At 37.0% G+C, this 27,555-nt stretch overlaps 1 protein-coding gene and 1 pseudogene across 1 annotated transcript; both read right to left on the bottom strand.

Annotated features, from left to right (window-relative positions):
- Nucleotides 1-1,007: 1,007 nt before the first annotated feature.
- Nucleotides 1,008-5,201, bottom strand: LOC122145180 (annotated as a pseudogene).
- Nucleotides 5,202-6,460: 1,259 nt separating this feature from the next.
- On the bottom strand, nucleotides 6,461-25,621 carry LOC109051821 (3-methyl-2-oxobutanoate dehydrogenase [lipoamide] kinase, mitochondrial-like). The gene is made up of 11 exons (XM_042756886.1): nucleotides 25,179-25,621; nucleotides 23,206-23,274; nucleotides 22,882-22,992; nucleotides 21,466-21,513; nucleotides 20,482-20,601; nucleotides 20,229-20,327; nucleotides 19,845-19,918; nucleotides 17,840-17,968; nucleotides 13,559-13,648; nucleotides 7,963-8,119; nucleotides 6,461-7,837 (listed from the first exon to the last, which is right to left on the bottom strand). The coding sequence occupies exons 1-11, from the start codon at nucleotides 25,431-25,433 to the stop codon at nucleotides 7,694-7,696; spliced, it is 1,296 nt and encodes a 431-aa protein (XP_042612820.1). The 5' UTR covers nucleotides 25,434-25,621; the 3' UTR covers nucleotides 6,461-7,693.
- Between the last annotated feature and the right edge of the window lie 1,934 nt (nucleotides 25,622-27,555).

The raw sequence follows: 27,555 nt of genomic DNA, 5'->3' as shown, positions 1-27,555 counted from the left end.
AGGACAATGTAAACTTATAGGATCGTAGCCCACACAGGGTATAACATTCAATAGGCCTTGTCTGAAAAATGGATAAAACGTTTCTATTTCAGTATTTTTCCACATTTGTGCTTGAGACAAGTGACAGTGCATTAAATTACACCATGCAAAACCTTCAATGAAATACAAGCGCAGTGAGTCTGGCTAAAGCGTATAGATTTCACACCCAAGCTTGAAAATACTGCACTACATATAGGCCTAGTATGAGCGATTACGACTGGAACAGCTTTAAAAATGAATGCTTTTTTTGGGACGACAGTTCTGCAGGCTGAGAGATTACAGTATTATAGATTCACTATTATGACACAGCACAGACAAACTAAATGGGGTGCATCGCATTTATCACTTTCGCTCACTTCTGCTAAACAGTGACTAAGTGTTTTTTTTATTTTGCCCATACAGTGAAAATCAACAAAATGTCCATTGCTGTTTTGTATGGTCAAAAGCAATTCAAAATATCTTCTTTTGTGCTGAAGAAGCAAAGTCTTGCAGGTCTGGAACAAACATGAAGGTGAGTAAATGATATGATATTCAATTTTTTGGGTGAACTATCACTATAAACTGAAGCTCAAACAGACATGTATATTATAAGAGCTGGAAATTGCAGTTAAGGATACTCTGGCAGTGACTCTGATTCATGATGGATTCAAGACCTAACTCATTTGGTTCTCATTATCTGTGGCACACTTATCCATCCAGGATGGCACCGCAAAAGGAAGAGAAACAGGGGCAAATGATATTAAAGATCCAAAATACAAAATAAATAGCCCTTGCGTTTGAAATTTTGTAAAACGTGCGCCTTTTTTGGCTGTAAAGCCTCCTCAAATTTTTTACAACTAGTAATCCTCCCACAGGTTACAAGGGCAATTTCCTCTCAGAATAAAAACGAATATAAGTCCAAAAGACTCAAGAAGGAGTTTTTAATGTGCTTGAAAGCTTAAAGAGACAACGAAGAGCATCCCTGGATCTCACAAACCCCCCGCCTGCAGGCCTCGCTCATGGCCGTCCAGCTGCACCTTGATTTTGTGCAGTTCCTCGATCTCCTGATGGTGCCGCTCTGTTTTGTGTCGCACTAGCGAGCGGTAGAAGTGAATGGTGAACACCACAAAGATCAATCCGAACCGAATAAACGGCTGATGATGGTGGAGGCCAAGGCTGCCTCCCAGCCGCTGTGGCCTGGCTGAACCGTAGACGAGCTGCAGTTCTGCTTGAGGGGTGCCAGGGCTGACGGGGATTGTGCCCCAGAATCAACCGGCAAGAACTTAATCCAGCAGAGGAGCACCACTTCTGCCAGGAACAAAAGGATCACCAGAGCGGTGGAAAAGCCCCAGGCCAGCTCAATATAGACGTGCATCCTCTCGTGGGGAGACTCGGAGACGGGGAGTTGAGATTGTGGATGTTGCTTACGGCTTCCACAAATTGGGCAGGATGCAGGTGCTGATGAGGAGGGCGAACAGAGGTGGACGGCCAACCAGCACTGTAGTACATACGCTGAAGGCAATGAGCAGGACCCGTGGGTAGTTATACTGCATCTCCAGCTGCACCTCCACCATGGCCACCTGCTCACAGCCACATTATATACAATAATAAAACTTTAACTGGTCTGGTAATATTTCATGTCAACCAAATGGGCTAACAGTGGGGTTCCTGAAGTAAAACTCCCATTCATATTGTCCACAGAGAAATATATATATATGACAAAGTGAAAAGGTAGATCTACCTTGAGCTCTGAAGTTGTTCAAAATGTTAAATACTAACATTTTTAAAAAAATTTATTCAGCAAGGATGGATTAAACTAATCAAAAGTGAAAGTAAAAAAATTATACTGTTACAAAAGGTTTCTATTTTCAAATAAATAAATAATAAAAAAAAATTCTTTTAAAACTATATATATAAAGCAGCACAACAGTTTTCAATGTTGATAATAATAAGAAATGCTTTTTGAGTCAATCAGCATATTATAATGATTTCTGAAGGATCATGTGACACTGAAAGACTGGAGTAATGATGCTGAAAATTCAGCTTTGAATAATGTACATTTTATTTCACAATATTACTTTCACTATAACTAATTAAATAAATGCAGACTTAAAGGTGCAGTACGTAGTGGTTAAACTAGGTATTGCAGTACAAATTCAAAATATTGGAGAGGGTTTTTTTTTAACCGGCCCCTCCTCCTCAGAATTGACACATGCAGGTTGACAGATTGGATGACACAAACAGGAAGGAGGGCAATTGAGATGAATGAAATGCGCTGTGTTTTCAACCATCTGGCAAACAGGGGTGCAGAAATACAATTAGTTAAAACTGGCAGTGGGCGGGTTTCACAAACCAAAACAAACCAAAGATTGACATTCGGCCAGGAACACACATTTTCAAAGGAGAATAACTGACTGTAGCATTGTTTTTCAGATAAACAAGTGTGTTAACTTCGCATGTTTCTTAAATATCTACAAACATATTATGGTATTTTTATGCTTTAGTAGAGTAAAAAAACTTACATACAGCACCTTTAATGAACTTGAGAGACTTCAAAAACATTTTTAAAAAGTCAGTGTCATTTTAAATAAATAAAGTGTTTTTTATATGCACAATTCCCAATAAAAACTACTACACTACCCCTAACCCTGAATAAAACATCCACCAATAAGAGTTGTTGTTACAATGGAAACTGAGGTCAACAGCTACTGCCCACTCCCACGAATCACTGCAAACAATGCAGTCGGCCTACACTACAATAAAATAAACTAAAAATAAATTGTTTTATACTTCAGTATATAACCATAAATCACTTATACTGATTCTTTTAAGTCCTGTAATAAAAGAGATAGGATTATTATAATTCAACTAGCCACAGTCTTTTGTTTTCTGCAAATCAAAGTTTATGTCACAATTCATCTCAGAGTGGGTTGCTTTCATAACCCTTTACTGAAGAATGTTTGAAATCCCTACGGAGAACATGAATGTGAAAATACAATCCGGTCAAGTTGGCGTTCGCTGTTATCTCGGCCAAAAGTGGTTAGTAATACAAAGCTGCACCGGACAATGATTGAAGGCAATCTTATCTCCAAACCATCTGATGCTTCTATGAATTTCATCAACCCACACCCTTTGTTTGACATATAGTTTCCTGATTCATTCACTGAAATATAATCTGCAAAAACGTGTGGCCAAGAGTCACATACATTTAACAGCTCACTCTTATCACAGAATGTAATACACTCACCATGGCAAAGCCAGACAGCAGGGCTGAGGTCCGGCTGGAGGCTTTGAGCTTGGCTCTGCTGAGGTAGAGTTTTCCTCCATGAGAGAGCCTGGACCGAGTGGTGGTTAGAAGTGAACAGCTCCAGATAGCTGCGGCGAACCCAGTCCCTGTAGTCCATCCCGCCCCAATCCTGCAGCCGGTCCATCCTGCAGCCGGTCTGAGCCCCCGGGCGTGGGGGACCCCATCGGCACATTGAGCTCACTGCTCATAGTAACTGTGTTTGTAAACATAATGCATACAATATTAACTTTGTTCTTTAACATAAGTGCGGTGCAGCCTTTCAGTGTCAGTCACTTCTAGTTATTTTAGCTGTACGAAAACGGTGTTATGCTGCTTGACATTGCAAAATGGTATTTGTTATCATTTTATGTTTCATTTATTATCCTAATGATAAACATACTGCTTCGGAGTGCACTTTGTTATTTAACTAGAGCGGATAATGAATTGTAAGTTTCACACATTCACAGAAAATAGTTTATGTCTGCATTGAAATATAAAATTAGGATGTAAAAAATAAGTAATCTTACATTTCACAATAAGTACCAAAAAGAGACCAGATAGAGTCATGTTTTGATGTTTTTTTTTTTGGATATGTATATCATGATCATTCCATGGTATTCTTTGAAGAACCTGGTACATAGCATGGCGTAGTATTACTATCTGTTACAGAAGATCTGTGTGAGATATAAAATGGTAGAAATTACTTTATAAATCTGAAACGTACCTGATTGGCCTTGCCCTGCTTTTAGGACTGGTGTTCATCACACATCTCTGGTTGAATAGAAAATTTAATAATGTTAAGTAATTAGAAATTACAACTAATAATTAGAATTAATAAATGCTGAGAATTAACGAAGAGTACATGGTATGTTACAGATAATAGAAAATAGTGTTCTACTTGTCTTGGGCTCTATGGTGCTGTACGCATTCACAATACACGGTCTATATGTATATATTTAACCTCTACCAATCATATTTCCATAATATTTGCTTCTCAAGTCAGATCATATAGCGGCGCCACAACACATTTTCATATGCTTTCCATATTTCTACAACATACAATACAGCGTGTGGTTAGTTTTAAAGATGAAAGTAGCTGCGGCGTGTCGGTTCTTTAAATGAGCGCCACGTCAGACGCAAAACATCATCCGCCTGGGACCAAAATAAAACTGCGTGGGGAAAAAAGGGTTGTTAGTGAACGGAGTACTGTCTAAACATACGCGTCTAAACAATGTCGGCTTAGTAACTTGCACTTCGGAGCACAATGAACGCCTGGCCACAGATGTGTTTTTTCAGCACACACACACAACTTCCCTTCCTAACCACCAGCAGCTACTGTAGCACACAATAAGAAAGCATCGCCGATCACACATGAACTGTCCTGAAGTCCTCTTTGCGCGCGCGCGCATCCCACTCACCTTTTGCTGCCGGTCACTTTCTGTATTCACATCCACATGACAGCCGACAGAAAGTGGATCTGGGGGAGAAATGGACGTTGACAGCTCTAGTCTTTTCCGCTCTGGTGATGTCCGATGCCTCAGCGAATCGTTCTTTTTGAGTCGGATCTTCACAATGTATCGGTTGAACAAACCAGGTTCACGATTCGAACTGAATCAGTCTGTGCGGTTCACGAGTCACCAGTTCACTGAACTGAGAAATATGCCAATGATAGACTCCTGAGTTTTACCAACCCATATAAAACGGTTTTAAGAAATATCGATGTAAATGAATTTTACTTAAAGTCCTCTAAGGGCCTCAATATAATTTGTATTTACGTTATGAGCTGAAGCTGAATAAACGGCAATGTGTTCACGTACATTACTTTATTTCAACGTTTAGAGCAATTTAATATGCCACGCAAGTATGTCGTTGACCATGTGAGGACGCAATTACGTGCTGAGATAAAATAATCACTGAATCAGTTTTGAAACGGTTCTTTGAACAAAATCATTCGAAAGAACCGGCTCGCGGCTTTTAATCGGGCTTCTGTAGCTGTCACGTGGGCTCTGTTTGCATCACGTGATCTGGGCGTGCCTGTTCTAGTCCAGCTAAAAGTGTTGTTTACGTCGCAATTTATGTTTTTAAATGAACCTCATTTTAGTGAAAGCATTTTTCCTCCCATTTTATGCCCTCTCTTCAAACTAAGTCGGGTTTTTTCCTCAAAGGCATGTCAATCACCCCAGAACGCAAAATGATTGACAGGCAGAAAGCGTCCTCTGATTTGCCAGTTTAATAGTGGGCCGGCCCCCTTACACCTCCTTTTGCTGTTCGCAGATGTCATGTTGGAAATGCCATACTCTCACTATTTCTGCAGTATCCAGTGGTCATCCTGGTATTCCATGCATACAGAAAGTGCAGACCTACAGACTGCAGCACGGAAGCTCTCCAGGAGCAGGGCTGGAGATCCCTCATGTATACTGTTGCATAGTATGCAAACTTTCTGTATGCATGGAATACCTGGATGTCCTCCTACTATATTTGCCAGAATCTGCTAAATATACACTGAAATCAGTACAGAAGCTGTGCTTGGAATGGCATGCTACCACACAGCTCCTATTTTAATTAATCTGTACTGTATAAAGTGCTATAGAGATAAAGGTGATGTCATTTGACTTGATCGGACTTGATTCTATTATGTACTACAGATTGTTTCAAAGATATTAAATAATAATAATAATAATAATAATAATAATAATAATAATGTTGCTGTAAGATCATATAAAAATAACAAAACATAAATTATATTTCATTCATGCAAACAAAATTCAAGTTCGAATCTCTTTTCCCCCATCACATCGTAAAGGCATTTATTTTCAATGAAAATAAAGGAAATATTTTAAAAGTGGAAATAAGACGGCTCATTAATAATTCAGTGTTATTGGGTATGGTTAGCGATTGGTGCAGGGAGGGCTACATTGTCCCTATAAGGTGGCATCCATTTAATCATATTAATAAATATGACAATTTACACTCAAATTGTCATTGCATACTGTTTTATAATGTACTACAGTACTTAAGTATAAATATCTGCCACCTAACTGCTATTTATAGCCTACTGCTAAAAAAAAAGTCAAAATGTCCCAATATGAACCGCATATTAAATTAAATCCAACAAACATAGAAAGGAAGGAAATCAAGAAAAAAAAAACACAAATGTTCTCATCAAAAATTTAATAATGTCCAGAAAGCTATGCGTATTTGACATCTATGCAATGCAAACTCAATAAAAAAAAAAAAAAAAAAAAACTTGGGTGCGTCATGCCACAATTTGGCCTTTTATATAAACAAAGGAAAATGTTAAATTGTGCGTGTTAGTCATTCTAAATGATCCAAACCCTACTGTACATCATTCATAACACTAACTCATCAGTGTGTCCGTATTGTTTAAAGTCAATACTCAGCTTCCACCAGTAGGGGGCAACAAATCTGCAGCTCTCGAGAACAGATAATGAGCAGAAAACACAAGGAGGCTCCTTTTCTTGGAAGTCATTTCAAAAGGAGAGAAAAGAAACCACAGTCACAACCTTACAAGACAAAACGTTACAGATTACATGTACTATGTATTGTGACCTCCACCTCCGGCAGTTGAATTAGTATTTCGATAGAACTTTTTGTCATTTGGGGAAAATTTCAAATTCAGGTAAACAAATCTCATGGTCTCTCTTGGTCTCAAACATGTTGACATCCTTTTAGAAAATGAACTGAACAAAATCGATCAAGAGACCAAATGTGTAGGTGGGCAGAGTATAAAAACATCCATTTAAATATGAACACCTCTATAAACACTGTTTTGCTGGAGAGAAAACAAAACTAACATTAATATTTTACACTGTGCTATAACCCCAAGAGCCTTTTTTAGCAACCCATTTCAAGCAGGAAATCTACAACAAACTCTTAAGCTCATATAGTTAATGTGAAAAATCAGTACAGGTGTGAAGCAAGACTGGCAACATCTTCTGATCGAGTCTTTTTCGCAAGTCAACCTCTTTTCAGAGTTCATAGAAGATTTCTGCATTCACCGTTGGAGTGAACACTGCATCTCCAAAGAGTTCAAACAATTCACTCACATTTCTGAAGAAAAGCAGGATATGGCTGTCTGGAGAGCATCTTCTGAAAGCGTCTGGAGTGTAAGGACTCGTCCCACAGGTGACGATGGACAGTAACACGCTGTCAGATTTCTGACACTGACAGAAATCACAGTGCACTACACAAACACAACGAATCCCAAGCATGACCCCCATAATCTGCAGAAAACGCAGCGATACTGATGCAGTGACAGGTAATATGAGTGAAAGGACAAATGTTTAACATTCTGGCTTTGATTCCTCTTCGAGCCTTAAAATCTTCAACATGGGGACTAACCACAAGCTCTATGAATAGACCACGACATCAAACTCTGAAGCTCTCTCCTTTGCCATCAATGTGCCGAACACGCAGGTAGACGTCTGTGCCGATGCCTTGCATCGACTGGATGGCCAAGGAACCTCCCAAGTATTCAGCGTACGCTCGGGACGTAGGCAGACCAAAGCCAAAAGCTGGAGGAGAAAACAAGTGGCATCAATAATTTACATAAAAACACAACCTTTGCACCCCAATCGTTTGAAGCAGCTTTTAATTTGAGCTTGTGCTCTTTTTTTCTGCAGCTCCAGCTCTTCTTACCCGTGCATGGGTCCGGACTGGGGGCCGCTGTTGGTAATGTTGTCGAAAAGGTTGCTCATGCGGGGATCCTGTGTGCTCTGTTCAGCTGTGCTGAAGTGGTAATCCATCACCCGGTCCAGAATGGTGTGAGGAATGCCTCCGCCACGGTCTGAGATCCTGCAAAATGATACGAACACCACCCTGCTGTTTTAGGCAAATCAGTTTCATTTATTTGTGCAATGCATATACATTATTTGCAAAAATCATTTTATGCTTTGGCTCCTCAAACTATTTCTATGAAAACTATCATCTGATTCTCAACCAGTTTGAAAATCTGCCTGAATGGCCAAGTGGAGGTGAATTCATTAGGGAGTTAACTCACCCCCCTCCAAAATGTGTATTAAAATCAGCTTGAAATAATCTGTGATTGAGCATTTCAGGGCCCATTCAGTGTGGTTAAGGTCTGTGTTGTACCAAATACCTTCCACTTTTTAATTACAGGCTTCATTGTGCTGCTAGTTACAATAAAACCTTTACTTTTTTTTGTATCCATCTCCTGACTTGTGCCTGTCCACAACTTTATTTCTGAGATCTTTTGACAGTGCCACCCATAGATTATTGTTTGCTTCAGTTGCACTACCAAGGACTGAAATGCTCCAGAAAGCTCTTTTCATGCTGAGCTCATCAAAATGACCACAGCTGATCACAGTTGAGAGTCAAAAGGCTTTGTGTGCCATTGAAAAGGTGATTAGCAACACCTGATGGCGTTTACAAGTCATTTTTAAGGGGAGGTCACACTGCACTTTTCATTCCATTGACTTCCATTCATACGCATGAGAATGCATCAGACTGAAAACACTTGTGCGAAAAGTTTCGCATTTCACTGCATTCCAACGTTCAAGCTCGGTGAACTATGACCTTTGAATTCGCATCATGTGACACCGTGTGACCAACACCAGATGGACACGTCACAGCATGACCTCATAGCTGAATTAAAAGAACATTAATTTAAAACCGCAGGAAAATGTAGTAGATTGTATGTTTATACATTTTATGTATTATTATTTGTTATGTGTTAAAATTAAGTTTTTAAAAAGTCGCTGTAGAGTGTGACGTCATATTACGACCACTGCAGCATATGAAGAAATTTTGCATGCTCAAAGTCTAGTGTGACCGCTGCTTTTGAAGGGGGGGTGAACCTTTTTCTGACTCGGTTATACTGTTTTTTTTTGTTTTTTTTTTAATAAATATCTTTCACTTAGATGTTATAAGTTGCACTGAGTAAATAGAGCTGGATAAAACAATTTTATTCTGCAAAGCAACAAAATGTGATTATTTTAAAGGGGGTGATTCTTTCTATACCCACTGTACACTACTATTCAAAAGTTTGACGTCAAAGATTTAATGTTTTTTTTTTTAAGTGTACTTTTTGACAAGCCTGCATTTATTTGTTAAAAATAAAATAGTAAAAACAGCAATATAATGAATACTGTTATAATTTAAGTGTTTAGTATTTTAATTTTAAAAATCATTCCTGTGATAATAATTCAGAATTTTCAGCTGCATTACTCCAGTCTTCAGTGTCACATGATCCTTCAGAAATCATTGTAATATTAGGATTTGTTGCTCAATTTTTTTTCTTCTAATTTTATGAATGTTACAAACAGTCTTATATTTTTGTGGAAACCATGATACTTTTTTTGCAGGATTCTTTGATGAATAGAAATGGCGAAAGAACAGCATTTTTTTGAAGTAGTAAAGACACTTTTAATGTTTACGATTACAAGATTACGGATTACGGTAATGCTTGATCAATTTAATGAGTATTTGTTGAATAAAAGTTAGTGCTGTCAATCAATTAAAAAAATTAATTAAATCACACTTTTTTCTGAAATTGTGAATTAATGCCATCTAACATTAAAGTTTTTAAATACACTTTTATATTGCAATATTTTCACATTCAATCATTAAATTAATGTAGAAACAACATAAAGAAAGTATATTTTTATATATTTTTATGACTGAAGGCGAGTATCACTGACACCAATATTACTGAAGTCTCTATGAAGTCTCTATGAAATAGATTTTTCCCTAATATTTTACCATTGTCTGTAGCAGGGCTCGCAAAACAACTAGCCTGACGTCCCGGGGCTTTCCCGGTGTTTTCCAGTTGGGCTCCAAAATATATCACCGCCCTGCTCTATCTTGAATAGTGATGTAAAATTCCTAACTTGATTCTCGTTGTTCACTCACTTGTAAGGGTGAAACGGATCGTAGTTGATCATTTGCACTTGTTTAAAGTCTTGCCGATTTAAACATTCAAGCGTTTTAAACCATTCACGCGTATTCGGAGCTTGCGCGCACAGGGAGCCGCACTTCAGACAACACGCGTACACAGAATTGATTCCTCTTTCACGTATCCTTGCTTCTGAATGATACACATACACACAAAATTATCTTAAAATATGTGTCTCTGCAAGTATTCTCATAAACACAATCGGTTATGTCTTAAGTGAACATATACAGTGGAGAAAGAAATCTCCTGTGCATTATTATATTGGATCTGTGCATTCAGTCTTAAAGCGGCAGCAGCCTTTAAATACCTGCTGTTCCATTAGTGCCACCTGCCACCACGTCTCATTTACAAAGCAAAAATCAGACCATTCTGTTTTTGCTTCAAGTTTTTAAATTATACAATCCAAATAACATGTATTTAGGATCTTTTTTGAATAGTAATTCAAATTGCCTCTGATTTTAAATAGAGCACAGACAAAGCCTTTGTTTATATGAAGAGATTTCTTTTAGTTGTATAATTTTTTATTTGATTTGGGATTTGTTTTAAAATTTCAAGTTAGTTTTATTATTTATCATTTCAATTTCACAAAGAAATATTCAGCATTTTATCTGAGAAATAATAAAAGGACAGCTTTTCGTTTGTAATTTGTCTTAAATCTCATTTTGTAAAAAAAAAAATAAATAAATTATATATATATATTAAATCTCTATATATATTATATATAAATATATATATAAATAAATATATATATAAATAAATAAATTGTAAGAACATTGTATGGTGTAATCTGTATTGTGAATTTTATCGCATCGTAAGTTTATTGAATTGTTACATCCCGATATGCTACTAGTTTCTGCTGATCATGCTGATTCAACCACAGTAAAGTTCAGCCGATGTCTTTTTTTATTTGGGCTAGTTAAATTCATTTTGGGCTACCAAAACTTGAAGAATGCCTGTCCGAAGGGCTACCGGGGATTTTTACAATTTTGCGAGCCCCGTGTAGCCATTCAACATTACAGTGTAATTGAGAGCTATTAATTTGAACATTTATTAGACATAAAAAAATATAACAACTTCTAATTTACTTCTAATTCACATAAACTCATGATAACAAATGTCTTACTTATCAAACACTAAATTCTAAATTAAATAAAGATGTATCCCTAAAGCTACAAGAGTTATTGATTTCCTCTTATGTTCTTGGATGAACAGACATCACAGCAGCTGGGTTATTAGGTTATATTGGCTGCTTTAAGAGCTGAACATGACGCAGATCTGACACGCATCGTATTTTCTCACAACCCTTTACCTTTTCTGACTCACTTCAGCTCTTAAAGTCTCTGCTAATGAACTCACAAGATAAATTGGGTGTGTTTGATGAGTGAGACCATGCTGGGCTGCTCCAAGACAGTTTTGAAAACCAGAGAATTGTTCTTAAATGTGACTCATATGTAATAAATACTTACATGCATGCGCAGATTTAAGGCAGCTTTAATCGCCATTTTGTTCATGACTTAACTGACAACATAACTATGACACTGCATGCCACACGTGCAAAGCACATACACGCACACACACACACACACACACACACACACACACAAAGAGACACATTTCAGATGGTGCGCAAACACCATGTTGTTTTGTCTTTCGCATCTCCTAATATTTGAACAGACACATAGAATTATGTCAATAGTACCCATCTTGACGATCAGTATAGTAAACACAGTCAGTTATGTTTAAAATTAATGTAAACAGCTGAGAAAGAAATCGGATTGTGTATTATGCTGGATCCATGCAGTCAATCTTAAAGGGACAGCAGCCTATAAATACGTGCTACTGAATGTGTCACTAATGTTAATCAAACAACAAAACAGCTATAACAAAGATTAAATTCATACAGTGAACACAATGCAGTATTATTTTACACTTAATTATTACATTTCTGTACCTGAATTCTACTGTTTATTTTATCTATGCTTGTAAATTGTGTAGGCTATTTGTTCTTTTTTTTTTTTACCCTTTTTCTTTTTTTTTTCTGACTGTTCAATTGCCTTTAAACATGTTTGAACTTTCTCAGACTTTAGTTTTTCATGCGGTACATGAAGAAGTACTTAAAGTGTATAGAAAGCAAAGACACAATGATATAAAATAGGTGTCATTCATTTTTTTGTTTGTATGTTCACATTGATGTTAAAATGATATTTTCTGATTTGTGACATTACTTTTTATGTACTGATATAACACTGCTGGTCACTTTCAGAAGTTGTAGTGATTCTTTCTTTTCCAAGAAAGAATGTGAAACAAACTAGATATATAATTTTCCTTTTTAAATATTTTTAAATATAATTTAAATAGATTTTTCACAGTTTAAACAATATCTTATCGCATATCGAATATCGCATTTTTAACCAGTTATCGCGGATCACATTCTTTCAATATTGCACAGCCCTAGACAGTCACAGCACTAATAAAAATATCTTTAAAAAATAAAATTTTACTTGCAACTTGAACGGTACTGTACTTACACAATGTTTTTGCATAGACATATAAATACAACAACATAACATTGTTTCCTGTTGAAATTGTAAGGTCAATGATCATGTTTCATAAGCCTTTAACCTCCTAAAAACTGTGTAAACATCAAGTGGAGCATGAATTTACACTGGACCAAAAACCCAGAAACAGAGAGGACTTGCATCCTCATTTCAGACATCCACCAAACTAAAAACAGACACGGAGGTTCATGCTTTCCATGTGTTTATGGTTAAATAAACATTGCCCATGAGTAAATATGCTCAGTGTGGAAAGAGGTTTTAACCCGACTGCTGAGTGAGCACAGTGAGATAATGGACCTGTTTTTAAAGACTGCACTCTGCATGATGAGGTCTCTGTGCAAAGAAGAGCTCAAATATCTTCACTGTTTCCAGGAAAAAGCATCAATTCCATTCTGCTGAGTTTACAGTGGACCAACCGCACCTAAAACCCTAAGTGTCCATGTATTCATTCAGACAGGAAGTAATCAAACACTTTCGACAAGAGAGCTGTCTCAGCGCTCTTTAATTTTTGTCCTCCAAACAACATAAAAACTCCACATGAATCTGGTTTTTAAAAATCTGTATTGCATTTGCATGCATTTGTATGTAGTTCGAAATCCAATTCAAATCTGATTTTGAATATGTTTCAATGTGACTGGTCAGTTGGCAACTCAAATGTTATTTAGAACTCATGTGTATGCATTTTCATACATTAATGTATTATCATGCATGCGTGATGTGGTTCAATAGCATTATGGCATTAGCATTGGCTTTTAGACTCACCTTATGACAAAGTCTGTGTCATTGTTGGCGATTGTGACCACAACATCAGGCACATTGTAAGGAGTGTCCAAGTGACTCTCCATGGTGGCCCTGCACAAAAAGAAATTCATATGAACAACTGATCATAACATAAGCACGATAAGAAAACTCATTAAAGGCCTGAAATAACTGTGAAAGCTTTCCTTTCTCCTTTGACTGAGAAACATAAAATATGATCAAAAGTTTTTTGAGCAGGAAATTGCATGTGACAGGGATTTATTCAATACACAGGAAACATCTCCAGTTCCTGTGCAGAAATTTCATTTCCTTTATGGTTACTAGGACACATGTCTTCTGCTAATATGCACCTACTGACACAGACAAAAAAGGCAAAAATTCTTATTTGAACACTTAGGGCCAGATTTACTAACAGTGAAACCCTCTTTTTGCCATTAAAAAGTACTTCTTTATTTACCCCTTTGCATTCGCACTTGTAGGAGTTTCTCTTTCAGACACAAAATTCATGGGAGGAGAGTATTTAAATGAATTTGAAATTAATTTGTGCAAGGTCACTAAAATACCAGCTTTCCACTTCCATCTGTGCTTTTATGGGATTGTGATCTCACACTAATTTGCCCCGTTTGGCAAATCTGGCCTAAAACTTGATGATTTCTCATCGAGCGCTTGGATTTATGTTAAAAATGTGATCCTGAATTTGTTGCTTAATTCATCATCTGCAACAATACTCTTCTACTGTATAGATCAGTACATCTCAGTCTATTTATTCAAAGAGTAATATTAGATCATATTAAAGAGCAGGTCATATGGTATTTTAAAGTGTACTAATATTGTGTTGGAGTGCCCTACAACAGGTTTAAATGCATCTAAGGTCAGAAATCATTGTAATTTTCTAAGAATATACATTTAATATTAGAGTCATTTGCCAATGATTAGGAAATGATTCGTTCCAAGCAAGTTCGGAGCAAACCCCTCCCTTCCTCAAACCTACTCTGCTCTGATTGGTCAGCTGGCCAAGCCTGCTGTGATTGACACAGAGAGGAGTCACTGAGCCAGTTAGCCAGCGCTACCATTGACAAAGCACCTTTACATAAAACAATATAGTACTCCAATTCGTTCTTATGACATAAAATACAAAAACACTTATACAAGCAAATTGTGCCCACAGCTAAACTAAGATTGTTTAAGTAAATTTATATAGTACTATATTTTGTTCTTATGTAACGTGACTAACTGATGAAACAATACAGTTTGTAAACCAAAATATGTCTACTGTAATGTTTGAAGAACGACAGACAAAAGACGCTCTGTCTAAACTTTTAATCAGAACGCAGAACAGCTGTATCAGGCGCACCAGCCTAACATCACTCGACCAGCCTAACATTCGCCCCTATAACTGCCGGTGCAGCACAATAAACAGCAATTTCACTATGATTATAAAGTCTGTGTGCTACTCTACATTATTATGAAACGAAGTCATTAGAACAACATCAGTCTACAATAATCTACACATTCTTAGGAAATAGTAAATATAGAAATAAGAAATATTATAAACAATAATATTGTGCTTCACCTGGAAAACTAAAGCTGCACTAGGTATACATCACATTTTATCACAAAAACGTTTTTTTGAGCACTCAATTGATGTTGTATTAATCGTTGTACTTAATGGTAGTGGTTAATGTGGTTTGTTGGTCTTGTTTGTGAAGATTAAGAGAATTAGAATCCAACGAAGATAAAAGCCAAGATTAGAGAAGTAGTCCTTGGTAAAATGACAAGCACACAACAAAAGGTTCGAATTGTATTTCTGTGGTATCCTTGAACACAGCATCTTCTTAAACCTGATGTAAACACACTAGCGGAAGTGTTTGTGGGCAGGTCAGAATCTGTTCATATTTTGCGGGCAGGCGGGGATTATGCAAATGTGTTACCCAGTAATGTATACCCGTAACAGGCAACAGATTCGAAAATATAAGGACTCGTAAATCAACCCATAAATCAAAAGTTCACAGTCTGTGTCTTGGGTGACTCTCAGTAGCAGGAACTGTACTGTTGTAAACCAACTGAGAACATACCGTTCTCAAGTGACTGGCTGAACAGGAATCTGATCCAAATGTAAAGAACAATGAGAACAAGATAAGAAACATGTCTCTCAATTTGTAAGCACAGTACAGGTCTTTTGGAGGCATTTGAGCCAAGGCTTAAAGGGATACTCCACCCCAAAATGAAAATTTTGTCATTAATCACTTACCCCCATGTCGTTCCAAACCTGTAAAAGCTTCGTTCGTCTTCGGAACACAATTTAAGTTATTTTGGATGAAAACCAGGAGGCCTGTGACTGTCCAATAGACTGCCAAGTAAATAACAGTGTCAAGGTATGAAAGGTCTGGTTGGTTCGTGTTGGGCAGATTTCGTTTGTGATGGCAGATGGAGTATTCTGACGACGACTTTCATACCTTTTCTGGACCTTGACACTGTTATTTACTTGGCAGTCTATGGGACAGTCAGAGGCCTCTCGGTTTTCATCCAAAATATCTTAAATTGTGTTCCAAAGACGGACAAAGCTTTTACGGGTTTGGAATGACATGGGGGTAAGTGATTAATGACAAAATTTTCATTTTGGGGTGGAGTAACCCTTTAAAAGCAGCGCTACTCACATTTATTGTAAAAGAATAATACTCTTCCATACAAAAAAAAATAAAAAATCCAATGTTCATGGAGGTCATTCTACAATAGCTGAAGAGCGTCTAACTGTAATCATTCCATGTAAACATTTCTGTTTCACCGTTGTGCGTATTGTGTGAAGGTTAAGAGTTAAGCGGTCTTATGTGGTCATGATATCTTGCACAGACAGGGTTAGTAAACAATTTCAAGTCTCATGTTACCACTCATGAAGTTTAAATCTTCTGGCTATACTTTCAAAAACTGTATTTAAATTTTTATCCCAATGCAATATTTTCCCCTAAACACTGTTATTGTAAGAGTGTTAAATGTAAACATATTTTTCAGAATTATTTTTTGCCAAAGGCGTCAACCTCAGATGCTGTTGATAGAGCTAAACTTGCACTGAATCCAGAACATTCCTGTTCTTAAAAATAAAGAAAGAAAAAAAAAGAACAAACAATGTTGGCTGATTGTAACTTTAGGTTTCTACCTCAGAATAACTATAGATCTCTAGACTCATCCATTATACCATACAGGTATGAAGATACATATGGTAAAATGTTGGTTTCAGGTTGGTTTTCAGTGCACTGCATTCTTTTGAGAGGCTCATCTGTAGATTGTTTTGGATAGTTTGCCACCATCATAGAAAACCGGTATTTTACCACTGAACTTGGTCTGAACTTGGCAGGCAGTCAGTGTGGGCAACCTTGTTCGAACATTGCTAAGACTGCAAATATCAGAGAGAGGGGGCACTACAGTAGGACAGGTCCCATAACAGGAATTTCAGCTTTCTTATGGACACAGTTTTACAGACGTCATAGGTGTGTCCTCATTATAGTACATTTCTAGAACTAGATTTTTAGGTTTTAAAAAGAGTGGTGTCTGCACATGTACAGTAAAGCTCAATGCTACAGAGGTATAATGTTGTTAAATGGGTGAATGCATTGATATATGGTTGCTAACACATTCTTGGTGCTTGTTTGGGCACTTATGTAGTTGCTTATCGGTCAAAATTCAAGTGTATGCGATACCTGCATTGATTTTATCATCCAACAGGTAAAAAAAAATATCAACAACAGTGAGCTAAACAAAGCTAAATGAAACTAAGTTCAGGAGGTAAACTTACTTAACACAGTAACAGAAAAATAACCAGCTTTTTTGCATTCCTTATTGCTGTTTATCTCACTATAATGTCCTGCACTATATTGTGCCTCTTTGCAGCTGAAACACTTTTGGCGTTTCATGACCTCGGTTGGGTCACAATGACCCACGCTTGCCATAACATTCCAGGCTTCTTGCATAACGTGTCTGAAATTTAAACGACTTAATTTTCCTGGCGTTTCACCAAAGGATATAGTGTTAACACAAGGTCACACTACAGTAACCCCTTCATACACTGACAGACAGACAACATTGCTTACACATATTTTGGACATAGTTCATGCAGCAACAGATATCGCTGTATTATAGTGGTAATGGTTCGCGACAGTCCAAATAAAGCAACTGTTTTGACAGCAAAATCTGACTGTCACACCAGGATTAGATAGTTAAGATAGCATAGTAGAACCGGAGGTGTGCCGAGTGTGTATCTCATTGACATATATGTGACAGGAACGTTACCTCATGGCGTTCTTCAGCAGCTCAGGCAGGATGTAGTCCAGAGGCAGTGGAATGAAGGGAAAGCGGGCCGCCACATGGCCATTTATGCGAACCCGTGGAGAATTCCCATACTGATGCTCACAGAGACGTCTGCAGGGAACAAGGGGGATCAAGACATTCACATTACCATTCAAGTCTGGACAGACTTATTAATGCTTTACTATCATTCAAAGAAATAAGAAATAAAAATGTCTTAATTAAAATGTCAGTCTTGTAAATAAATCTGGCACAATTTATTTCCAAATTTCACATATTTAACCATAAGCCTCATTAAGATTAAAATGTTTTTAGGATCAAGAGAAAATAAAATGAATTGTATTCAAACAATTTCTTTTATACATAAAAATAACAAATGCAAAATTGCATACAGAGAAAATAAGTCATGTGCTAATGGTTCTGCCTCACCAGGTTATGCAAGTACTGGTAAATGGATTGCTGTCTTGAGCATTTCATTAAGTTTAAAGCCAGTTTTTAAATAATTTGACACTAATTAATGAGAACATCTCATTCAGAGCCAGCAAAATGTGGCCTCTGTCTGGTTTTTGAGGGAACGCTTTGATCTGTGAAGAGGAACAGGGCAGCTCTGCTGATGCAGCATATTAATTGTCATGAGACGAGCAGGAGCAGAGCAGCCGGGCCTCTATTCTTACATAAGACCACACAGAACATTTTTTAGGACTGTAGCAACTAATCCATAACGAATACAGATAATTATTTTACATTAAAGCCACTTAAAACCAAAACAAACTATTATTGGGCAGAATATGCTTCAAACTGGACCAGACTTTAGCTTGAAAGTCAGCTTAGTATAGATGAGGAGAAACTAATGTTAGATCAGAATGAGAATACAGAGATACTCTGTCCATCTGCAGGATGGACGAATGAGTGACTGATTGGAAAAAGTGAAGTAAGATAAGAGTGATGGCGCAGGGGTAAGAAGCTTTAGCAACTGCATGTTCCTCAAGGGTCCAGGCATGAAGCCTGTGACTGAATACTGTTCACATTGTGACCTGATTCTTTTCAACAAAAAAATAAACAGGAGGAATATCTCTGACATTTCACCAAAAGCCTCTCAACCAGCTGAAAAAGAGACAAACTGAAAGTAAATCACTAAGACTAAAGAAGAAAACATGAATAAAAAAAAAACTTTTAACTACTGTGCTCTTCTGACTAAATAATGCAGTTGCTATGAAATCAGTTCAGGCAATTATTTCTCTTAAACAAAATCAAACAAAAAGAGAGCTGTTCTGACTTCCTCTTGTTCATCTGTTTTCTAGGCAGAATTTACAACATGCATGACATAAACTGATCATATTTAGAGAATGTTATAAAAAAAAAAAATCTCTGATGATTATCAAGACTTGAATGTCAAAAATAATACATGTGTGCATATATAATTTTTTTTTCTCCCCTTCTGGCCCAGTTGCTGCCTCATGGTATCATGCAGAAAATATATTAATAATTTATTAAATCTTAAGTGTTTCTTTACAATAAAACTACTTCTAAAATATTTTCCTAAATTTTCTACTTTAGAATAGTAGCTTGAAATTATGGCACTATAAATTCATAACAGTAGCAAACAGTTTAAGAAATGTTTACATGTCCATCATTCACTGCAAATCATTCGTGGACTGTTGACACATTAAACTCACGTAGAAGAAGTTAATACTTGTTTTGCTCCCACACAGTAAATGTTAGACAGTAGTTCAACAGTGACCTTTAACACTCATCTTGGTAAATCACAAATGAGAACTGGGCTTTGACCCTTTTCTTGGACAAACAGAGCACACATATACACACACACAAGCTGCTGTAAATGGAGCTTACTGTGCTGATAACAGAATAAAAGGCTTTTCAATAACCTCTTAAAATAGTCCCCGAGTCTTAAGCACTCACATATGCAAACAGATGACAGGATGCAAGGCAGATGGCAAACAGAAGGAAGTTAAAAGGACAGGATACTCACCGAGCAAAATCAACCCACTTCTCGATGATCTTTTTAGGGGACAGCCGGCGACAGATAATGCCTACAAAGTCAGGCTGAAATAGTACAGAGAAAAAAAAATAAAGCATCCATACTAGTGCTGGGTAATACGACTGTAATAGTCATGCTACATCAGAAACGTACTAACTGGTAGAGATATTGTTTATACTTAATAACTTATAACTTAAATTTTTGCTTTTACTGCTGTAATGTCCACGTGCTTATGGGTATTTTAAAGAGGAACTGGAGAGTTTCCTAATATGGATTCCTATATTGTTCATAGCACATATGAATTTGTTTAATGCAAACATTTTTAAGATCCGTAAGAAACGGCGGTGGTGGTAAGATATTAAGCAAGAGACGTACATTATCCTCATGCAGGGCAATGTGGTGTGTGGCCAGCATGCGGATGCCCAGACGAGACGTCAATGTTGTGTCCAAGAAATTACGAACCAGAGTCTCATCCTGAACAAACAGAATGTAAAACAAATAAACAACAAGGACAGATCCACCGATTACGACCAAAATGAAAGTATAACATGGACCATCCAGAAAGAGGCTACAGTAATATTATTCTGCTGATGGTGGAACAAAACACTAGGGTTTTTTGAAATTTTACCATTATGTGTTTACGACATTCCCTGAATCCTTCAGCTAACATGGTGACGACATCTTTGTGATCATCAAGAAGCTGTTTCACAAGTTTGCTATAGCGAGCCTCAGTCTCCTGGTCTGTAATCTGAAGATAAAAACAATGATGGAAATGTTAGCAAAATAATATTAAATATAACTAAATTAAATGTAAATGTATATTTTTATGTAACAGACAATTTACAGTCATAGTTGAAATCATAAATAAAGCCTGGTGGGGTAATCATGTTATTTATGTTATTTATATAAAATGGTTGGATACACTTTTCTTGTGATCTTTGCAATCTTTTAATCTAAATGGTGCATTTAAATACTTGAAGTGGATGGCCAGGAAAACACGTTTCAGACAGTTGAGATGGAGCTCCTTCAATATACCATTTACAAAGCACTCAAAAATGCAGCACTGCCATCGTAGGAATAAGTTACATTTTAAAATAAATGAAATCGAACACGGTTACTTTAAGTCTCCTGGTGAGCATAGGAGACACCTTTCAAAAACATTTTTACAAAAATCTTACAGACCCCACTTTTTTAGTGTACTTTATCTGTGTTCTTTCATAGTTTACTGTTACTCTAAATTGTGGGAAAAGGCAAATGTAACAGAATGAGAATGTGTGGGCCAAAATTTTGACTCATAATGTACAAGCCACAACAATAACTAAAGCAATCCCATCAGTTGCCTCATACTTCCAGTTAGCAGATATTGTGCAACACGGGGATTTTTTATTTGTACTCACATCTGACATATTCATGAGCTAGCGTTTTACACAGTCAGTCAGTCAACAAAGACTTAAGTTTCACTGGTGAGAGGTGATACCTCCACTATTTTCTACAGCGGCTGAATCAGTACACTTAACTCACAGGCCTCTCAGGTTACAGAAATCTGAAAGCTGGTCAACAGTTCAGGCTGTGTATGAATTAATATGTACAGGTTTGGTCAACTTGCACTTACAGCCGGGAAGTCGCTCAGCATGTGGTAGGCCCTGATATAAAGTTCGTGCTGTGGAGAGAGAGAGAATGAGAATGAATGAGTGCAATATATGGGTAACAAATGTGCTGTGTTCCCATAGACAAGACTCTCTTCTGAGGAAGATGTGGGGAAAAGTTCACAGGAGGACTCACTACAGCAAGTATTATACGAAAGGAAATATTCTCAAATCATGCTGATGAACATGAACATCAGCTTTTACACAAATATGTGAAGTTCATGCAGCTCAAGTAAAAAAATAAAAAATAAAAATAAAACCTTTTCACTTTGTGGTATCTGATTTTTGGACCACAATTTTTGAGGTAGAGTTTGGAGTTTGCACTATAAGCAAAAAACGACAGCAGGAGTCCAACTGCTTGTTTAACAAGCCAAGTTTACAGTCAACATGAAGTACAGCACCAAAGAAATAACAAAACAGTTCAGCATGGTAACATGAATTAAAACGGACATGGTTTCAGAAAAATTATTAACCTCAAATCATTTTCTTAAAAGAGTGCAAAGGATATACAACTGTTCAAAAATATGGGATTTTTTATTTTTATTGAAAAACATAGACTGCATTTATTAGACCAAACATACAGTAAAAACAGTAATAATTGTGAAATATTATTACAATATAAAATTATTTTATATTATTACAGTTTGTGATGAAGTTGAATTTTAAGCATTGTCCTCAGCGTCACATGATCCTTTATCAATTAAATCAATCTAATATTCTGATTTGGTGCTCACGAAACAACAGTATTAATTATTCTTATTATTAATCACACTTGAAAATAGATGTGCTGCTTAATATTTCTGTGGAAAGTGAACTTTCTATTGATTAATTTTTATTTTAGGATTCTTTGATCAATGGAAAGTTTAAAAGAACAGCATTCATGTGAAATATAAATAATCTGTAACACTATAAATGTTTTACTATTATTTTTGATCAATCTGATGCATTCTTGCTGAATAAACATTTTAATTTCTTTAAAAGATAAATGAATTCATTTTACTGACACCAAACTTGAACAGTAGTCTACTTTTCTGAAATAAGAATAGAGAAGGCAAATAGGATTTTTCTGCACTAAATAAAGGCCCTCCATGTATTGATAAAGCACTTTTTCTGTCCATCAAAATCAATACCAGGACTCAATACCTGCAGAACGCTAGGTGTCTGATAACACTGACATTGAACTGAACATAGTCAATTCAGTTGTCTGTCTGAACACTATGTCAAACTGATCCGGCCACAGCTCCTCATCTCCTAATATCCCTCTCAGAGTATCAAGGGTGGAGCTTCATCCAGCAAACTAACTTGTACAGAAGACGGTTACACTTCTCGTCACAACAATGTACGATAAGAGAGAAATCCTGCAGAGGTGTAGGGGAACTCACCACTTGGAGAATGGTTGGGTTGCAGCCGATAATGAAGGGCAGGCTGCGAAAACCCTTAATGCGATGGGCGATACGTACAGGCAGCTCTTTGTGTAGATACCTGGCACTGCTCTGCATTGAATCAAATCACACACAGCTTCATTAGAACTCAGTATGAACTCTCCTAATGAACAGATGAAACATTTCCGGCTTAGCATAAATCAGCATGAAGATGCAATACAGACACGAAGCACAGTTTGTGTGCTGACAAATGGCTGAAACAACTACTTTTTAGAAGTCCGGCTCCAAAGTGGGTTGGGATAAAGGTAGGACGTGTGTAATTACCAGGACATGTTGTCCATCAGGAGACTTCCCTGCATACAGCATAGTAGCTGGCGTCAGTCTGACAGAAGGCTGTGAAGAGAACATTACTGTTAAAAATAGCATATACTTTAATTATAAGTGTGTTTGATTTGATGTTGTATGTGCTGAGAGACCTTTATGAATACCTAGATGTCGGTTTTAATAAATTCACTCACTTGAATTGTCTATGAATCAAGGTTTTGGAAAAGTTAAAAAAAGTCCATTCCATTCTGTTTTATAACATATGACTACATCTATATGCTATGAATTTGATTATCCACGGAGTAATTCATGGGTAAAGTTACACTTATTAATAAGCCTATGTGTAAGTGAATGGAGTGCATGTCAGTTCAGCAGCAAAGGACAAATCTATATTTAATATTTTCAATTCACAACGTTAACAATGTAAAATGCCATTGGTTCTCGTGTGTTTTAATCACATGGGAGAATTAATGAGACTTCGACCTCTAACTATTTTTCCATACTTTTTAGTAAAGAAAAAACCTTTCAGTACAATTCTAAAAATGTCCACAATTAAAACTACAGAGCTTTGACCATAAAACTAAGCATTTAAATATCATCTTACAATGACATATCATTGGGAGATAGAGTGACAACCAATGCATTTTATGTAAGTAGTTTGCAACACTGTTATAAAATATCGCCAAATTACAAATGATCAGAATTTCATTTTTATAACACCTGCACCAATTTGCATATTTTTGCTCTGTTTGGAGAATCAAATTTAAGTGCTTTTCCTTCTCAAGTACGAGCCTCATATTCTCACACTATGAGTCATTAAAGCCTGATGTATCAAATGATACAAAACATGAAACCTCATAAACATAAAACATATGCAACCTTTTGTTTTAGATTTTTCTTTAAAGTCTATATATACATATATATATATATATATATATATACATATATATATATATATATATATATAAAAAAAAATAAACATTAAGATGTGTATGACTATTATTTCATATGTCAGGCTTTACAGGGTTGATGTTTCATGTAGTAAATGACAGAATCTCCATTGCTAAGTAAACCATTCCTTTTCATTGATTAATTTATAGAAATGTTCATAATGAACCGATAATTAAAAAAGGAGCAGTGGCAGAGCGGTAATCACATTGGGTTTTGATGAGTCACTAAAAGTGAGATGCTCAAAGTAGGACAGGTTACGTAAGGATACCATGTACACCAGCTTAACATGCCAAGATGGATATTTAGATGCACGTTTAACAGAATACCAAGAGTTTGAAATAATAAAATGCATTTGTCAAATGATTGGGGCATTTATGAAGTCCAGCTGCCCTTGGTGTGACCAATTACTCATGGCTTTTTAACTGCTGACACCTAATAATAGACCTTTATCTGCCTTGAAGTAAGATACAGCAATCCACACAGCTTAAGCACTCACTATAAAAGAATGAAAAATAATATAATAAATAAATAATACTACTATTAAGAATAATTTCGCTTAAAAGACAACAAAGTAACTTTCTAGTTAGTGTGCACGGGTGTCATACATGCACTTGCTGGTGACTCAGAAAAAGAAGTTCGATACTTTATTAAACCCAATGACATTCATTTTGAAAAGTTCAATAATTTTGTGGGCCACTGTATTCGGTTTTTATGGTTATTGGGTTTCAGGTTTTGTCATAGAGGTTATTAGCAGCTAAAGAACTAAATGGCTTTTACCTGATGACTACAACAATCTTGTATGTGGCAGTTTATTTACTAAACATTTGAGACGTTAGTTAGTTATCGCAAACTAGAACTAGTTAAGGCTCGAGATCATTGTCATGACAACACGAGTAACCCACAGAAGTGGGATCCCTAACGTTAGGCCATCCAAATCATACCACAACATATCGAGCTCCATCGCGGGGGTAAGTTAAAGAGACAACGGTTAAAGGAAACTTTTTTGGGAAATGGTAACTGACCTTCTCGGCAGACGCGTCGATGGCAGGCTGGTTGTAAAAAGACGTAACGGTTTTGGACCGCTCCCGAGCCAGCTCAGTGTAACTGGACATGGACGATGTGGACCGAAACCTTTTGTCGATGCCATGTAATGTTACTCCGGTCGAGTGTGGAGCGGCTGCTTTGGCTGATGTGGAGAGAAAGAGTCTGGTCACGCTGATCCTGGAGGCTGCGCCGGCCAGCAGCTCCGCGGCCTGGACTGTCACGCGGCCGCGCATTTTACACTTTGATAACGCAAAGAGGTGGAAAACACGTCCGTCCCTTGTCTTTAGACTAAAAATCCGTCTACCTCGCCATCCAACAGAGCGAGTTCATTCGCGCACAAAGGCACCACCGCATCGCTAGATGTGAAATAGACTCGTTTCTTCTGGTGTTTAACTGAAGACTCCTGCGATCAGCCAATCAGCGATCAGAGGAGGCGGGGCTTTTGGGTCATCACGAGAGACTTAGGTCTCTGCAGAGCAAAAGTGGGCGTTTATGACCTTGTGGGTGTTTTCAAACTGCTGGGAGTTTCTAAATCATGCAATCAAAATGATCCCCCTTACCTAACCCCAACCATCACTATGACGTCAGTCAATCAGGTATCATGGTCTAAAAACACCCTGATCTGGTAACTCCCATTACTTTCCTGCAGAGACCTATACTTGGCATCACGACCTCAGCAGCACCGGAAAGCCAATGCGTCACGTCGCAGCGAGGACAGACAGCACACACCGGCACTGCGAGCAGGGTGTACTTCACATACAAGTAAAGATTGTGTTATATAATGTACGGTGTTAAAGAGAAAAGTTAGGCTATTTTGTAAATCATATCATGTAAATATGAAGTCACGTTTCTCTCCAAATGATCGACACCCATTAAAAATTAGGAGGAGTGGGGTAAAACGTGCATCGTTTTACATAAAGCGATAGTTCTCCCCAAAATAAACGTTGTTCTAAATTGTTGCAGATTCATCTCTTCAGTGGAATGCTAATGAAACATCTTTTACTCACTATTTGCTTTTGTTGTATGGAAAATATGCAGTGAAAGTGAATGAGGACAGAGGTTATCAGTTCCTGTCATTCTGTTTAACATCTCTATTTGTGTTACACTAAAGAAGGTAAGGCATACAGGCTTGGGACGACATGAAGGTGGATAATAATTGTCCGTAAGGGGAAATGAGAGAGATGTAAGAAAAACCAATACTACTAATTAAAATTGAAATATGGCATACATCATACGGCTATAGAAACAGCACTTATAAAAATGTAGTCCAGTGACACAATTTGCCCCACACAACGTCAAGGGCTAAGCTGAATTATTAGGGTATAAGTGAACTAAAAATACTCAATCTCATTCCAAAGGCTAATTTTGCTGTACTTGTTTACAGTTCCATTTACTTGCATTATATGAACTCACAGAGATCATTTAATACTCATATATTTAAACAGTTAAGAGAAATCAACATTTTGTAATAGTATCTGTATTATGCAGTTATGCAGTTATGAATTTCTTTGAAATTGATTCATTAGATTCAAATTACAGTTGGAATTCTGCATTTTGTTTTAATTCATACTCTAAAACTTAATTAGAATTCAAAAGACATACTTATCTCAGCTGTGAATGGGCACACAACTCAGCTGGGCTTAGTTTTGTAGGGTTATAGAAAAACATAACATAATGTAGCACACTGGAATAAAATGAACTTGTCAGTAATGCAAAAGCTGAATGAACTAGCCTTTTCATTTCACAGCTCAGAATGTGTAACAAAAACTTGACAATTCACAATAAAAATAATTAAAAAAATAATGAAACTCTATTTATTTGCACTATTCCTTGATTTAAAAAAAAAAATAAAAAAAAATAAAAGGAGAATTACCTTGTTCTGATGTGAGCCAAAGATGATGCAAGAAAATTCAAAATAACAAAATGCACGAGACGCTAAAGAGCAGGAAAATATTGGATGACACGAATCATCTCGGTTACGTATGTAACCACAGTTCCCTGAATAGGGAACGAGATGCTGCTGTGACGTCACCGTATGGGAACACCTTCGGTGTGACGAATGTCTGAAGCCCTATACCATCTCGCCAATCCTATTGGCCAAATAGCGCTTAGCACCGCCCTACGCATGCGTACGCATCGTATACCCGGGCGCCGCGCGCTATTTCGCTCAGATTTCATGAACTGAAGAGAAGAACGCTATCAGGTATGGAACGGCCGGGACCGCAGCATCTCGTTCCCTATTCAGGGAACTGTGGTTACATACGTAACCGAGATGTTCCCTTTCATAGGTCACTTCGATGCTGCGGTGACGTCACCGTATGGGAACCCTATACCATAACGCCTGACGTACCTGAT

The sequence above is a fragment of the Cyprinus carpio genome, chromosome A5, assembly GCF_018340385.1.
Source record: "Cyprinus carpio isolate SPL01 chromosome A5, ASM1834038v1, whole genome shotgun sequence".
In the NCBI taxonomy this organism is placed as follows: Eukaryota; Metazoa; Chordata; class Actinopteri; order Cypriniformes; family Cyprinidae; genus Cyprinus; species Cyprinus carpio.
The sequence above is the reverse complement of the archived record's forward strand: the minus strand, read 5'-3'. Positions and strand labels throughout refer to the sequence as shown.

Excerpts from the sequence above, each read along its gene's own strand:
- LOC109051821 (XM_042756886.1), bottom strand. The coding sequence starts at position 25,433 with ATGCGCGGCCGCGTGACAGTCCAGGCCGCGGAGCTGCTGGCCGGCGCA. Across the intron at positions 22,993-23,205 it reads CTGATGGACAACATGTCCTG|AGCAGTGCCAGGTATCTACA; the intron begins GTAATTACACAC and ends GATTCAATGCAG. Across the intron at positions 8,120-13,558 it reads GACACAGACTTTGTCATAAG|GATCTCAGACCGTGGCGGAG; the intron begins GTGAGTCTAAAA and ends ATCATTTTGCAG.